Genomic DNA, 17,269 nt, shown 5'->3' with positions numbered 1-17,269 from the left:
TAACTTAATAACCTAAACACATTCTGTGCATTTCTCCAAAAATCTCAAGCCCTTTCCATTTAGTGGAGAATATGTTTCCAAGAACAGATGAAATAATTTTACATTAATAAAGAAAACACTCACATTCGGGAAAAGAATAAAAATACAAAGGAACATATTTGTCTCAGTATGTCCCAAGCAGGAGACAGACATAAGACGCAAAAACTTAAACCCGGTCGAAGAGCGACACCTGTTTGCGCCTGACATTTACTGAAGCATCAGCGCGCGGTTACACTTGACCCAAGTCTGTTGTGCTCTGGCGCCATCTGTCGGCTAGTGTATTGAATCTCGCCTCAGGGCTCATTTTTATTGTTTACTGGCATTCTTCTGGCACAGTCATAGCGAAGCTATGCACATGGTGTCTGGCAGAACATGTGTTAGGTCTTGTAGTACAGCAGAATGTACAGCTTACAGCGGTGTTAGCGCGTGGCCTGGTTAGGTAAATTACAGCTCAGATACACTGAAATTAAATAACAGAGAGACTCTGGCCAAGACTGGATTCACAGCCCTGGGTAATCACGTTTTTGTTAGTAAAGATCTCTGTGAGACCATGAATAAAATGCGTCTATTGTCAGCCTGCAGGCTGCTGGGAAAACAGTTATTAATATACAAATGTTCAAATTTTGCAGAAGGCTGTTGCATGTCATTTAAAAACTGGATTCAGTGAGGTCTTTGGTTTATTTGAACGACTCACTCTATTTTTCACTGAACCATAGTTTCGTTAAATACACTTCACATATTACAAAAACGTTCTTTTGTTCGTCCAGATAAAGATTGCTATATTTTAATATGGACTACACGCTGAGCTAAATCTATTCTTTCCATAATATTTTCCACCCTGTCAGTGTGGACGGTGGTGGTCAGTTCCAAGTAGTCAACGCATTTGTGCCCTTCTCTGTCTAGCGGTGGTCTATTGTGCGGGAATAAAGTAGCTCGTCCTTGGGGTGGGGCGCGGGGATTCTGGGCTCTGTGGGGGCCTGTCACTCACACACCGCTCCGAAATAACTTGAGTAGCGGACTTCCAGCTATGCATAGTAGCCTATAGATGTCCTGCCGCTGCCATATAGCCCGCCGGGTTAATAATAGGAGAGCGGTTGTCAAGCTGTTTCAGACGGGGGGTGTGGGCCTATTCTCATTGGATCCGTATTATCCGCGAGTTTCTCATGAAGTACGAGTGGGAGGAGAATTTCCAGCAACGGAGGATATCAAAAATAATCCCCCTTCATGTCCAGGGAAGAGCAAAGAGTATAAATACCCCCGATATGTCCAGACTACAGCGGTGCTGGTGAGTGGTAGTACAACAAGATTTAGCCTGGTTAGGTAATTAGAAACTACTGCTCAGACAGACTGAAATGAAATAGCAGAGATACTCTGGCCAAGACTGGATTCACAGCCCTGGATAATCACTTTTTGTGAGAAAAGGTCATCGATTTGAGAAGACGAGCCACTTTATACTAAGGACTTACGTTTCTATCAGCTCTTATTTTTTTTGTCTTTTAGTGAAATATACTTTGCAGAAGATGTGTTTCACTATACGTTTGATCTTTTTGTCCATGTGCGCAATGAACGTGGCTCTTCTATTTGAATCAGAGGATATTGTACCTGTTCGAATAAATGGAAGAGTGAGCGGTCGCTTTTGGAAAAGAAGCGAGGAACAGCCGAGGTTTGTTCTCAGTGCGTTTGGCAAGGACTTCACTCTGAATCTCATACCAGATACCAGCTTTATCTCACCTTCCTTTACCGTACACCGCATCAAAGCAAGAGATGTTGGCGTTTTACGCGGCGCCAGAGGTGCCAAAACTGTCCTGGACGCAGATCTCCAGGAATTTATAAGTCAGACAGAGGATAGTGAAGGTGAGCTGAGGAGCTGTTTTTACTCCGGGAACGTAGATCATGACCATAACTCAGTTGTGGCTGTCAGCTTGTGCTCTGGCATCTTTGGCTCCTTCATAACGGAGGGGAAAGAGTATTTAATTGAGCCCAAACTTAGCGGCGGCATGGGGCCAGACTCTACCGAGCAGCTGCATGTCATCAAGAGGAAGACATTCACCCGAAGCCCCGGTGTTTCCCTCCTGTTTGATCACGCGGCAGAGCGGAGTCGAGCGGAGAAGCACAATGGGGAAAGTTTTACGCACGGCGACAGTGACGCACAGAGGGAACCCCGCCGTAGACGCTTTGTTTCCGCGCCACGGTTCATAGAGACTCTGGTGGTAGCAGACTCAACCATGACCCATTTCTATGGAGATAAAACAAAGGTCAGAACTTAATCTTTTATGCACATAGAGTTAATAGGAAAACGAACCTTATCTTAATGTCGCAATTTAGACCGCTCCATAAACAAACGTCACTTTTTTTTCTTTATCTCCTCATTCTGTCTGCCCCGTCAGGACTCAAAGCTTAGATTAAGAGTGGCAGGAATTTGTTTTTCTGTGCTGCTTCATAAAAATGTTCTGGCAGTGAGTGAGTTTGGGAGGAAATCTGTGGGCTCCCTGTTTTTCACAGGCTGAGAAAGAGGTCAGGGAACAGAAATGCAAGAAATGCTGGACCACATTCCACAGGACTTGGTCACGATTTGGCAGGTGATCACCAGCATCATCCAGGGAGATTCACTGTATTCTGTCTTTGCTCATTATTATTATTTAATCACCTGAATCCACTCCTGCAATATGTTATATAAAAATGTCAAATATTCAAATTGAACAGAATGTGAGGAATAGTGTCTTTATAACTAATATCAGTACTGGTTCTAACCAGAAAGAGGTACTTTGAAAAAGTAGGACAATCCATGATCCTGCCACATTATGCAGCAGCCAAAATGTAGTCTGTTTATACTTAGAAAGCTCCTCAGCTGCCAAAAACAAGCTTATTCCACAGCAAGTCAGGAGCAGGCAGGTACCAGGGTCAAGTGGCCAAAGCTTCCACTAAATAATTGGGCTCATATTGGATTTTCAGTGCAAATCAATCATATTTAAGTTTTCACACACGCTACTCTCATTTTCTATGAGCTGTGGCGTTTTAAATGATTTGGAGCAACATGTGGCTGTGTGTATAATACATGTGGAAAATTGTTTTATAGGCGAATATAAATACACTTTAGAAAACATGATTCCCGCAAGGCTGATGGAAGCCTTTACATTATAGATCACACACATCCTACACATTCACTATGATTTAAGACTAAGACACAAAACCATGACAGTGCTGTGCAAACCCTGCCCCATCACCCTTTACACATTCAAGGCTAGCGAATAAGACTATTTGGTGTCAGCTATGTGATCAAGGTCAAAAGTGAATTCTTCACCAAGGAGAAGACAGTCAGACATTAAATTATGCTTCTGCTTGCATAAGCTTAAAATACTGCATGTATTTCCAACTAATATTTGTCATTTTAAAGTTCTTAGGCCATCTTGGTGAGGTGCACCCATACTGTACATTAATGTGTGAGAAATACCAGTGGTGTTAGAAGGGGAAAACTCTATTTGCATGCTGTTAAGGCAAATATAAATCATACTCAGACCATAATTTATTACAAAACAAGACAAGTTAGTATTGTTATACAGATACATACGCATTGTATAATGCAAAAACAGCTACATACACTCCACAGCTACCACGCATTTGGCTTTATGTCTGCTAGGTCCTGCACTTTGTGTTGTCCAAGGTCTCGGAATTTTTGTTCAAGATTTCAAAAATCTTGTCTTGTCTCTTGTCCTCCATAGCACTACATTCTGACCCTAATGTCAATAGCCGCCCAGCTTTACAAACACCCCAGCATAAAGAACTCAGTGAACCTGGTGGTGGTGAAGATGCTGCAGCTGGAGGATGACGATGTGGGGCCGGAGGTGTCCAGCAATGGAGGTGTGGCTCTGAGAAATTTTTGCTCCTGGCAGCAGTTCTTCAATCCACCGAGCCAGAGGCACCCCGAGCACTATGACACTGCTACGCTCTTCACAAGAGAGGTGAGGGCCAGCACAAATCTGATTTAGCTTCTGTGTTCAGATGCATAATGGCTGTTGAGTTTCTGCAATAAAACATGCCATCGTCTGCGTATAATGTTGTAAATATGTGATTAAGGCATTTGAGCATAAAAGTTCAGTCTTGACCATGGAAGAAATAGAAAAGCTGTTGATCAATGTCCACTTAGTAGCTTTTTTCAGAGTTTTAAACTGCAGCCCATAGTCTTCTGGAGTTTCTGAACCTTGTACAAGACACTGAATGAACGTTAGAAACTGACCATATTGGCTGACTGTGAACACCAGACAAGAACAGCATCGATCGTGAATGGGTCAAAGGTCATTGAATAGGAATCACTGGATGGCTGGAGAATGATCACAGCTTCACATTACACGCTAAAGATCTTGAAGAGGATGACATCATCCGCTATGTGATGTGATGTATTGGTATATGATTGGAGTCTCATATACACGTCACATGATGACAATGGGGCCATCCTCCTGGGCATCCATCCACTGAGGAACACAGTGGTTAAAATCTCTGAAAAAAGCTAATAAGCAATTCTTGAGTTAAATTTTCCTAAATGTTTATGCAAATTGAATCCAGTAGTGGTCTGATAATTGATTTGGGAGCACAACATTCTGTGTTGAAATGAGCAGTAGCATCGCTTGTTTACTAGAGAATTTTGGCTCCATTATGTCCTGTCATATCATGTTGAATTTTGGCACAAGTTTTAAAGTGCCACTAATTAATGTTTTATGTGAGCAACAGTTAAAGTGCCATTGTGTAAAATGATTTAGTGACAAAACAACATGGAATTAACGAAAACTATGTAGTTCCCCTCGGTGCTAGAAGGCAGTTTAGCATCTTCAGTTATTTTTTTGGTTCAATGGTCTGCAAATCTACGGTTGGTTCTGTCTCACTGCTCACACCAGCTTTAAGTTAAAGCAGAGCGAATATTGGTAATAGAATAGCAAGAATATATATAGTCAATCTTGTGAATAGTTTGTTCTCTGTTCAGAAGGCAATAACACAGCAAGGGTCAACTTCATAACAAGCCAAAGCGTTTTAGTGTAATGCAGGTGAATTTTACGGCCAGTTGTGTTTAATGTGGGGGGTCCATACTGAAAATGAGCCCCCTTGCTTTGGGCCAGTTATGCAGTGTTGTCTATTGCTCCTAGTGCATGTGAGATTAGAAAAAAGAAGATGAAACAAGGTAAGTTAAAGAAAAAACAGCTTGTTTTTTGAATAAAACAAGGATCTTAAAAAGGGATTGATCAGATTGTTGAATAGTTATCTTTTCCAAGCAGGGGGAATGTCAACCTAGTCCAAACATGTGGAAGCAGAAAATAAGTTCAGAAGTTCTTAGGATTTGAGTTGTGATTGGTTTGTTCTGCATGTATTTGGCTGCCTTCTTTCATCTGCTGTGCACATTGACAACATGTTTGCATAAATAAGGCAAATAACTTCTGTAATATTACATTTTCTAGCTAAGTAGCGTGGTTGCAGCTTAATTTGATGACAGGGTTGGCATTTATCCGCCTACTGGATGACGTTAAGATGTTAAGACATGTGAATCTGACCCTGGATCAGGGAAGTGATGATTATAACATGTGGGCTTTTCCAGTCTGGCACTGGATTTGTTCAACTGGGGAAACCATCATTCACATGAGCCAGGTTTGTGTTTGTTTTTCCATTTCTGCGGAGATATGAGAAATATACAGGGCGGAAGGCTCCTTGTGGATGAGCTAACTTTAGTGCCGCAACAAATCAGCCCTGACATGATGAAGCCACTTTAAATGGTTAGGGCTTGAGTGTGCGGCAGGATTGGGGTTGAAAATGTGTGCCATGCCAGGCACAAGAGAAGGCTGCTGCTACTACTGGCAGTTGTGAAACTCGAAACGTACACTCTCTTGCATGTAGTGGAAACATTTTTCTCATGGGTTTTTGTGGTCTTAAGGGGGTGTGTGTGTGTTTCTCTGCACTATCTGCAGAGGCTTTAACATGGCCTTTGACCCACACATCTAGCTTTGTGCCAGTGTGTGCATATATATGAGCAACAGATGCTGCTGTAGAATAAGGTGTACAAACACTTGCCGAGCTTCATTCAACTGCAGCTCCAAGCCCAGATGAATTTTTGATACACAGACAGCCATATTCTGAAGCAGTGAAAGAATTCTGATACAGCTGTTGAATAACTGATCTTTAAAGCTGTATGATATGGCTATTAATTTCCTTTGCTTTATCACTGGAACACCAACCAACATGTTTTTGATTTATTTCCTTAGCAAAATTGCTGGAAAAACAACTTCGCCCTCCTACATGATTTATAAACCAGTCACTCATGGCTGCCCATACACTTGCTATGTTTAATGTATTAAACTCTAACTGCATGGTTCAAAACACATGGTTCCTATGTTTCTTAAGGATATAACCCTTTTATAGATTAAGAACAGTGCATCAAGGCAATATTAGCAATATATCATACACCTGATACAGTCTGTGTTTGTTAGGAATGATTACAGATTCACTGAGTAACTGGTCAACACTTCATTGACTATGCGTGGCCTGAACTGAACTGCATCAAATAGCTGAACTGGTTATCTGTGAGATCTTACAGATCTGTTGCTGCTGGTCTCTGGCAAGACACCTTAAATGCCATGTTTTTTGAATCATTGTAAAAACACAAACATAAAATAAAAATAACATGCAAATAAACTGTGGAAAACTAGAAACTAATCAGGCACATTTACAAAACCGTGAAATCTTTTAGGGGGTGCGATCTGTTCCAGGAGTGTAAGGTTGACACTGGATACATGCCAGATGTGCTTCATTAATGCAAAAAGAACACCTTTAAGTGTGAGCTGTCTGAACTTAAAACTGGAATCTAATTCTGCAGTTTCAGTGTAAAACCTGCCACAGCCTTCATAAAATTCAGAGCTCTGACCAAATCACTGGAGAAAATAGCTAATTCTGCTAACAAGCAAGTTTTGTTTTTGTGATAATGTGGTAATATTTTCCACCCATTTTCATTGCAATTAGTGCAGGTTTTGGAATAAAAAAACAGTTTTTCATGTTTTTCAACCTCATAAGATCTCAGTTGTTTTTGCTGTATCTATGACATCACTGATCTATACTCAATTACCTTAGTCATTAGAAAGGTCTACTATTCATTACCACAGTGGCAGCTGCCTATAAAAATCTTCCAGTAAAAAGCATAACCTACTGGCTGTGCACTGTGCTAGTGCAATGTTTTGGTGCAGTGTTTTTATGTGGCACACTGCAGTAGCATACTAAGAAACAACAAAATTATACATTTTTGTGGCCCAAAATAGTCCGACTTTAATCTGACCATCAGCTTTGGCAAAAGATGTCCATGTTAGAATCAGCCTTTGGAATCTCACACCATCATTATCACCTTGTTGATCAAGTTGCAATGATTCCTGTGTTTGTGTTACAGGACATCTGCGGACAGAAGAGCTGCGACACGCTGGGCGTAGCCGATGTTGGGACGATGTGTGATCCCAAAAGAAGCTGCTCCGTTATTGAGGATAATGGCCTGCAAGCTGCCTTCACAGCTGCACATGAGCTTGGTTAGGTCACACCTATTGTCATATGGGTGGGCTGCTGTGGACATAGGATTCTAAAAAATCTTTTCAACTGTAGTGTAGTGGAGAACTTCTGTTATCTGTAACTTTAAAGTTATTTTCAGTCATTCATAACCACACTATTGAGCATGTGTAAACCATCCTGTCCTACTTCAGGTCATGTGTTGAGTATGCCTCATGATGACTCCAAGACCTGTGAGAGGCTATTTGGAGATTTGGGAGGACATTACCTGATGGCTCCTCTGTTTCTCAGCCTCAACAAGACAGCACCCTGGTCTCCCTGCAGTGCTCTCTACATCACTGAGTTCTTTGACAACGGACATGGTAGGAAGCATTTCAGGTTGTCACCTCAGTGTGTCAAAACTTACACAGATGTGGACCTCTGCCGTGGCAGTGCGGCTCAGTACATACTGTTATTCGTCTTCAACATTAGCTATGACTTTCCTGCTTAAACATCTCACTCCCCCAACATTATGGGTTGCAGTGATAGTTTCTCTAGTCTGCCTACTTCTTCTCACACTTTCCGTTTTTGTTTCCTTTCCACCGTAGCACCCTCTCCCAGTCTTGTGTTGTGCATCTTGTATTGTTTGTATCCTTACTAGACCTAACAGTGAACCTTCTTTTCCACTGAGTCATACTATGGACTTCTTCCTTCTTCCACCTCCCCAGCCAAAAGCAACAGCTGGTGTCAGCAAAATATGTTCTTTATCAGTTGAAAAATGCCTCCAGCAAAAACTCATGTGGCTGAGAATGTTCATTCCAAACTGCAGATGTCATCGACAGCTACAGACAAAAACTTACTGAATGTAATAAAGAATCATTAGCGGAACAATGAATAAATTCAGATTTAGAATAGCTGTCAAATATCCAGATTCAGAGCATTGTGAGGCCTATAAAATGCACTGCTCTAGTTCAAATTTTATTGTGTATTTTTATAGTCAGGGCACAACTTGCCCTGAATAGTTTTCCACTTTTGTCATGCCACACACTCAGAGCAACACAATATCAATTGTCACACTGATACAGAGTGCATAATCTCCATACACCACAATATAATCAGTTTCATACAGTGTTGCTTTGTGTTGTTATCACAGGGGACTGCCTGCTGGATACCCCAGACAATGCCATGTCATTACCAAGTGAGCTTCCAGGCACCAAATACAGCCTGGACCAACAGTGCCAACAGATATTCGGAAAGGAGTATTTACACTGCTCCAACACCTCTGACAGTGATATCTGCAGCCAGCTTTGGTGTCAGGAGTATGGCACACAAAACTGCTCCACCAAGAATGGCAGCTTGCCCTGGGCTGACGGGACCCCTTGTAGCCTCAACGGGACCTGTCTCCATGGAGTATGCCTGTCCACCCAGGAGGTGATGCAGCCACTGGTAAGACTGCTTCTTTTTTTATTTTATTTATTTATTTACAACTGGCCTTCAAGTGAGAATATGAAACTTGAAAACTTGACAATATAAAAAATGTATCATGCCCTTCTTACAAATAAAATTTTCTCATGTTATCATTAAAAAGCAACTTTACTAGACTAGATGCTGCCACAGCCTTGCTTGTGTTAGTATGAGCAGTAGCATATGGTGGCTAATGTTAGCAAACCTAGCTGTGGAACTGACATTACTGAGTTGAGCTCTGACCCTTCTCTTGTTGTTCTATCAATGTGCTACAGTATGTTTTACCATTAAGCTTTACACTATGATTATCAGTTGTGGAGACAGTGGTTCCAGCAAGCAAAAGTTACATGTCATTTATAGTTGCATGAATGGGTAGTTTTTATGTAGTTGCAAGAGGTACCGCGACTGAGCATCTGATGTTAAGTTCCACGCAATATTTCAGCACCTTTCAGCCCATTGCTTTAGTTCTGTGGTAACTTGAGATAATAAAATACAATGGATGAAGTCCAGTTGCACTAATAGATTATCTAGTTAAACAGCACAATATTTTGTAATACTCAAACAGAATTTTATAATTCTGGAAAATTAGAAACACAACAAATAGATTGTAATAACCAGTACCAGGAAATTTTTTTTTTTTTTTTTGAGTCTGCAGTGTTTTACCAGAAACCCCTGCACTAGCACCTGCACTGATGGAACAGTTCCTTTAGAATAAAGAAGGGAACAGGATTTTTTCATGCAGGGCTCAATTCAGCCTCAAAACAGCCTTAATTGTATTTAGTGGATATTTTCCAGAGTACAAAATTCTCTTTATGTGTTCCCCCTGACAGTGTTTTTATGCTGAGCCATTTCAAAGGGGATACTTAGGATTTTCTTTTAACAAAAAAGGCAGAATTGACTATCATATTAACTTTGGAATGTAGTTTTTTTGTTTGTTTGCTTGTTTTATTACACAGAATGACAATTGTGAATTTTGTGCACATTACGAAGGACGGATTTAATTGTCAGTTGTATGAACATTAAGAATGAATACAGCAAGGGAAAACTTTTCATATGGGCATTTGACTATTGTTTTAGTCCACAGTGAAAAAGTCTAAAGGCTCTTTTAAGGCCATTTACATACAAAAATGTGTTAAAACTGCAAACATCAAATGTCACACCTTGTCCAGCTGATCACATTAACCATGCAACACATACCCATGTTCCACTCCATGGACTTCATTTACTAACTTATATGCTGCATGCTGACATTGTGTACATGCCTGTACTTGCTTGCTGCTGCCCGTAGGTTTAGATAAGCCACCTTCTTCCTCAGAAATACAGTAAAAACAATTTCCCTCAGTAGATTTTCCAAAGTATTTTTTTTGCTAAGCTTTTTAAAATACATGGAAATTAGATCCAAGGCTGAATGTCCTGTTCTGTTCTGCAGCATAAATGACTCCAGTTCTTATCTTTAAGTATCTGTCCATATCAGTATGTGGTTTATAGCTGTAATAGTAAATTGTCATTATAAGATTTGCGGTTTCAAAGTTCATTCTTGACCTTTAAAACAAAAACTGTTGTGGGATATTGTTGTAAATTATTTTGTCAGCTGCCTTTTTCCTGAGCCAGGAATGAACTGTCAAGCTCACTTTTTAAGCCATGTGACCATTACATATTATGCTTTCTTCAACAATTGGGCATTCGTCGTTCTGCTGAAGAAGATCATGTAACACAGTTGAAAGTTCCAGAATAACTATCATAAAATAAGTTTGGTTCAAACTTGATATTCAATTTTAATCAAAAACCCAATATAAAGTCAAACATTCAAAATCTTGCATACCAGAAAAACATTTAACTTTCATGTTAAAACACAAATAAAGTAGTCAATACAAAACTCTACAGTCTATAAATACATTGTTCTAGTTAGGGGAGATATGACACTTTTCTTCTGTAATGCAGCTGCATGTTGTTTTGAGTAGAAATACATGAATGAAAACTATAAGCGAAGAGTATGGATTACAACATTATTAGAATGTTGTGAATTTAAAACCAGCTGGGTGACTTTTTATATGTCCTTTTAAAACATTTATACACCCTAGTGTTTCATTTTAGCTTGGTTGCCTTGATAACTTCTCCTTATGTTATGATCGCACATCTGTTTTTGAATCCAGACATGCTGGGAGTTGAGATGTTAGCTAGTCCAAACTTATAAAACCTTTGGAAAAGACACCCATGAAAGTAGTAACATACACACACACACACACACACACACACACACACACACACATTCAGTTTTGCCTTACAAAGCTGCAGCATGGCAGGTTCCACCAGCGGTGTGTGACACATGTGGCAGGAATGTGGGTAGAATCAGACAGCAGACGTGTGTCAAGCTTCAACACAGATTTAGACTGGATTCACGGCACGCCAACAAACTGTGCAGCCTCAAACCCAGAAGCCCAGACTGCGGTTTGGGCTGCACCACTGAGATTGCCTTTGGCACTGAGCTCTGACCAACTACTCTGACTGCTCTTCCACCCCAACTTTTATTGTGTGGTGTTTTACTGCAGGTGGTTGAAGATGGAGACTGGAGCTCGTGGGGACCATGGCAGCAGTGCTCTAGAACGTGTGGAGGTGGGGTAGAGTTCTCCTACAGGGAGTGTACTGACCCTGTGCCTCAGAACGGAGGGAGGTACTGTGAGGGACAGAGGGTTCAGTACCAGTCCTGCAACACTCAGCCTTGTGACAACAACGAAGGTAAAAAATTTGTACTATTCGAGTTTCAAAATCCAATACTTGAGGCTGCTGTTGCCAGTGTTTTGATACACTGTAAATATTTGACATATTTTTAAAAACAAAATACAGATTTTTAATATTTTGACCTAGCTTTTTATTGTATGACAATTAATCTGGTGATTATGTTCCCAGATAAGTGAACAGTTTATAAATATCACGTAAGTTGACATCTTCCAGCTGCCCAACACAAAGATATTAAGGTTGTGATCAGATAAGACAAACATAAAATTCTCATAATTGAGAAGCTTGACGTGGGCAAGTTTTCGCTTTTTTACTTGAGAACTTAGCTGGTTATTAAAATTGTTACTGATTAATTTTCTTCTGGACTGGATCATAATATTATTAAGGCTAAAGCTAACCTGATACACAGTAGTCTATACTGCATCATTATGATTTTTCACCAAAATAGAAAATATTTATTAGAATTAACAAATGTTATTACCTATTGGAAATTATGTCTTTAGCTTATATTAATTATATATGTTGGAAGGGCTGACTTAATGAGTAATGTAATTAGGGACTACTGTATTTTGGCAAGCTTGCTGTCAGTACATGCCTACATCTGTAGTACAATTTCTGCCTTTTATCCATAGGGAAGAGTTTCAGAGAGGAGCAGTGTGAGAAGTACAACAGCCCCAACTACCTGGACTACAATGGGAACATGAAGCAGTGGATACCAAAGTATGCTGGTGTTTCTCCCAGAGACAGATGTAAGCTGTTCTGCAGGGCCAGAGGCAGCAGTGAATTTAAGGTGTTTGAATCCAAGGTACCATACGTGCACTCAACATCAACTATTTTGCCAAAACATTATGTTCACTCAGCAGCTGTCCCAGTCTGACACCTTCTAATCAATTCTGTTTCTGCAAATTCTGTTTAAAAAAAGAATTTTGTGATATATTTGGATATTCAGAGCACAGTTGTACCCTCAAACATAAGAATAACCTAATCTTTAGAAATTTCATAACACAGCTGGAATCTAGGTTTTTCTTTGGTGTCTGATTTTTGCAAGGATAACAGTTCAGTGGAAGAAAAGCCAAAAATGTAGCATTGTAAAGGTGTCTTAATGCAATTACACTTTTTATTCAGTCTAAAGGTTCTTGACTTTGAAAACCTTATATCTACAAAAAAATCTTAACTTAAGGTAAAACTGCTGGCATTATACGGAACCGCACCCCATGGTCTTCATCAGTAGATGGAAGTTATCATCAGGTATTGGACAATCAGGCGTTGGATGATCTGATTGTAACCTGTAAATTCCATCCACTGATGAAGACCATGAAGGTTCTGGAAAAACTTCAGGTTAACTCCCTGAGTTAAGTTTCTTTCTCAAATGCCATTGTCGCTGCATGTTATAAAGAAATATGAGCTGCATTATAGAAACAAATGTGAAAACAAATAAAACTGTGCAGGCAGTGTTACTTTTCAGATGTATTCGGCTGTTGTTTTACACCTGTAATTGCATAACCAATGCCCACTGTATGTGTCAATGCAGGTGATTGATGGGACAACCTGTGGCCCTGACACCACATCAGTGTGTGTCCAAGGACAGTGTGTTAAGGCAGGCTGTGACCAGGTGATTGGATCCAATAAGAGAGTGGATAAGTGTGGAGTGTGTGGAGGGAGTGGGCTCACATGCAGAAAGATCACAGGCTCCTATAACAAAGCAACGTAAGTGACATAACAAAAAACTGAACTGAAAATCTGTTACATATAAAAATGATTAAGACATTTCAACAAGGCATTTTTAATGAAGCTGTGAGGAAAAGAGAGACCAGCACACTAGCAGGAAGAATACATTGTGTTAGCTGCTGCCTTTTATAGTATTTATTAAAGTAGTGATTTCCATGTTTGCAGTAATTCTGCAAATATTTTTGCATATAAGCAGCAAAAGTTAAAACTTAATTCAAAAAATATATTATCCAGAGGAAATAATATTTGAACATTTGCTGAAAATCTAAATCATACGTCCTATATTGTTGTGCTTAATTAATATGTCTCTATTGGTAGAGCAGGATGATGAGATAAAAAAAATGATAAAAAAGGAATGGTCATTAAAACCTAAAAGAAAAGTTGTGAGATTTATTTGCTTTATTTCAATGAATCCACACTTTCTTACACACTCAGCTCTGTGTGTAAGCAATAAGCCTTGTTTATCACGCTGTCCAGTGAACTTTACAAGCGTTGGTAGGTGTATTTTTGAACTGTGGACAGAGCAAGTCTAATGATTTACTTCACGCTAAGTTAGGATAAATTTCTCCCATTTCCAGCTGCTTAATGAACTTATGGACATGAAAGATGTGTCCATCTTCTCTCTGTAGGAAAGAAAGCATGTCTTACGTTACAGCTCTATAAGCAAAACAATGTCTATATTTACAGATGATCTAAATCCAGTGTTTTCTTTTCTCTACCAGATATGGATACAATGACATTGTCACAATTCCCGTTGGTGCCACTAACATCGACATCAAACAGCGCAGCCACAGAGGAATCAAACATGATGGGAACTACTTGGCTATCAAGAGAGAAAACGGTGGTTACATCCTCAATGGTAACTTTTCTGTATCCACAGTGGAGCAGGACATTCCCGTGCTGGGTGCTGTGCTGAAATACAGCGGCTCCTCCACCACACTGGAGAGGATCCAGAGTTTCAGGCAGTTGAAAGAGACCATCACAATCCAACTACTGGCCACCGCAGGGGATGTTAACCCTCCTAAGGTCAAATATACCTTTTTCATCCCTAAAGAGGTGAGTTTCAATAAATCCAAGGAGAAGAAGGATTCGTCACAGTCTTTGTATTTGATCCATCCCTTCGGTGAGCCTGAATGGGTGCCGGGGGAGTGGTCTGAGTGCTCTAAGAGCTGCAGCTCCGGATGGTCCAGGAGGACTGTTGAATGCAGAGACAGTGCAGGGTTTCTCTCCAGCCACTGTGACAAAGACCTGAAGCCAATAGACATCAGGCCTTGTGGAGATCTGCCATGCCCCATATGGCAGATGGGACCTTGGTCTGCCTGCTCACGAACTTGTGGACAGGGGGAGCGCCGCCGCAGTGTCATCTGCATAGACTACACTGGGAAGACTGTTGAGCCAGAGAAGTGTGATCCAAACAAAATCCCAGAGGCAGTCTCTGGAGAATGTCTGAACCAGGAGTGCTTATGAAGAACATGAGTTTAGTGAATCTTTGGTCTGACTGCACTTAACCAATCATGGGTGGATTACTGAACAGGAATGCTAGGCACAGGACCAGGGTCCCAAAGGGTCAGGGGACATAACTACAGAGACACAATATGACCACAAAGATTACCACTAAAAAGAAAAACAAAACACACAGAAACAGAAAATAACTAAAAAGAGGTGCAAATAACTACACTGAGACACAAAATAACTACAAAGGGACAGAAAGTGACTGCAAAGACACAAAACATCTACAAAAAGTCACAGAGAACTTTCCCACTTTCATCCGACTGCACTGCCAACCATGGATTGATTAGCTGAACTGACACGCTGGGCACAGTTGTAACATAACAACTACAAAGAGACACAAAACAGCAAAAAAGAGATGAAAAACGACTCCAACGAGATGCAAAATAACTACGAAAAGACATAAAACACCTGAAAACAAGCACAAAATTATCATATACACAGATAACTATAAATGACACTCAGAAACACAAAACAATTACGAAGCAATGCAGAGCAATTATTCTGAAAACAATTATAAATTTGCAATAACCAAACAAAGAGACACAAAACACACAATATCTCCAGGTTCTATGTGTCTCTAAGAAAACAATTATGTGCTGTGTCATTTGTAGCCTCTTTTTTCTCTCTTTAACTTTGGGTGTCTTACTCCAGTGTAATGGGGGTGGGGGTCTTTACACTTCTGTACCCAGGGGCCCATTGTTTTATAATCCATCCATGTTACCAACTGGTCACTTCAAGTTACATCAAGGGCATTTGCCTGAATATTGTTTTGTCATTTTTTGTTGACCTTTGACAACCACTATTGAAATTTGAAACAATGGAAACCTACCTCATGTAATGCATGTATAGATGCTAGATGAAGATGCTGTGTGTGTGTGTTTTCTCGAGCATGAGAAACATTCTAGACCCACTTTAAACAGAAACTAACTTGTTGGATGAAGTTTGGTATAATTTGCAGTTTGTCTTTCTAAGTTAGCTGTCATTTAATTTGGGGATAGAACAGGGGCATGAAACCTGCTGTCAAACACAAGTACAGTATAAATATACCTCCAATTGTCCTCTTCAGCACTCAACCCCCAGCAACGCTTTGATCGAGCCATTTACCTATTATTGAGCTACAGTAGGTACAGACAATTGAGGCATTTGGATTTTAAGCCTTTGGGAAGTGTGGTCCTGTTTGTTTGCCTGTGTTTTCTACACACAATGCAAAACATAATTGTGATGAATATATCATGTGTTATCCTGAAAATCATATTGTTGAACTATGAGAAAACCATTCACTAACACTAAACCTGACAATGAACTTTAAAATGCACCAGTTAAAGCCTACATCAAAGCAGATGAACTGTAGATTTTATAGAAATGGATGGAATTAAAACACTGTGTAAAAGGTTAGCCTAGATAATGACTGGTCATTCTTGACCAGAAAAAATCATGACAGATAATATCCCTTTACCAGTATAGTTTAACTGTAACCAGGTGGTGCATTATAATGCATTTGAGGAACAGTGTTACAAATATTTTACAACGCAACAAATGTTTCTTTGGAGGTGTTATTAATAAGTTAAATGATAAGCATACTATGTATTGTGTATATAACAAATAACATTAATTTTATTCATGTTCAGACTTTTATTTGTTAATGCATCATATGTAAAAGTTCACAAATGTTTTCAGACTCTTGTATGTATATTTGATTTCTTTATTCCTGTTGTTAATTTACAGTATGTTATAAAACTAGATGGAGCATTGGGCCTATATCCCTTCAGTGAAGGACCATACTATTTTATTATTACAGCTTTTTAAGCTATTTATTTTTGTAAAGTTTTTACTTTGGACATGTAATTATCATGGCACGTGCTGCCTTTGAGATTTTTATCTATGAAAATTTTCAAATAAACACATTTATGTCAATAATGGTTCTCCATTACTGATTTCTACACGTGAAAGGTATTTTTTATGCAACATATAATCACAAGCCATAACACTGAAAACCCTCTTCTTGGTCCTTTTCTCTGTTGTGCACAAAAGATTCATTACTAGGAGACTTGCTTTAATATGACCAATAAATTCCACACAAATGTTCAAGTTTGCCATGTTTTCCAGTGCACTATTTTAGACCACTGTGGGACACTAAAACCACCACTTAAGGGCAGACTAATGGAATTCTTTCGGTGGGTGGGCAGCTCTTAAAAAAGCCCGACAAGTCACTCCGTGTTTTACAAATTCACATCCATTAAGATGTTCAGGAAGTCCCGCTAAAATAATTTCTCTGCTCAGATGTCTG

At 39.7% G+C, this 17,269-nt stretch overlaps 1 protein-coding gene across 1 annotated transcript; it reads left to right on the top strand.

Moving 5' to 3' along the window:
• The first annotated feature begins 1,251 nt into the window (after window positions 1–1,251).
• LOC113124992 (A disintegrin and metalloproteinase with thrombospondin motifs 8) lies at window positions 1,252–16,899 on the top strand. Its single transcript, XM_026298224.2, has 9 exons — window positions 1,252–2,294; window positions 3,759–3,998; window positions 7,454–7,586; window positions 7,758–7,925; window positions 8,696–8,988; window positions 11,556–11,742; window positions 12,375–12,547; window positions 13,274–13,449; window positions 14,193–16,899. The coding sequence occupies exons 1-9, from the start codon at window positions 1,560–1,562 to the stop codon at window positions 14,935–14,937; spliced, it is 2,850 nt and encodes a 949-aa protein (XP_026154009.1). The 5' UTR covers window positions 1,252–1,559; the 3' UTR covers window positions 14,938–16,899.
• Window positions 16,900–17,269: the final 370 nt, after the last annotated feature.

The sequence above is a fragment of the Mastacembelus armatus genome, chromosome 13 (assembly GCF_900324485.2).
Source record: "Mastacembelus armatus chromosome 13, fMasArm1.2, whole genome shotgun sequence".
NCBI lineage: Eukaryota > Metazoa > Chordata > Actinopteri > Synbranchiformes > Mastacembelidae > Mastacembelus > Mastacembelus armatus.
The sequence above is the reverse complement of the archived record's forward strand: the minus strand, read 5'-3'. Positions and strand labels throughout refer to the sequence as shown.

Excerpts from the sequence above, each read along its gene's own strand:
- LOC113124992 (XM_026298224.2), top strand. The coding sequence starts at position 1,560 with ATGTGTTTCACTATACGTTTGATCTTTTTGTCCATGTGCGCAATGAAC. Across the intron at positions 2,295-3,758 it reads TCTATGGAGATAAAACAAAG|CACTACATTCTGACCCTAAT; the intron begins GTCAGAACTTAA and ends TGTCCTCCATAG. Across the intron at positions 12,548-13,273 it reads TTAAGGTGTTTGAATCCAAG|GTGATTGATGGGACAACCTG; the intron begins GTACCATACGTG and ends GTGTCAATGCAG.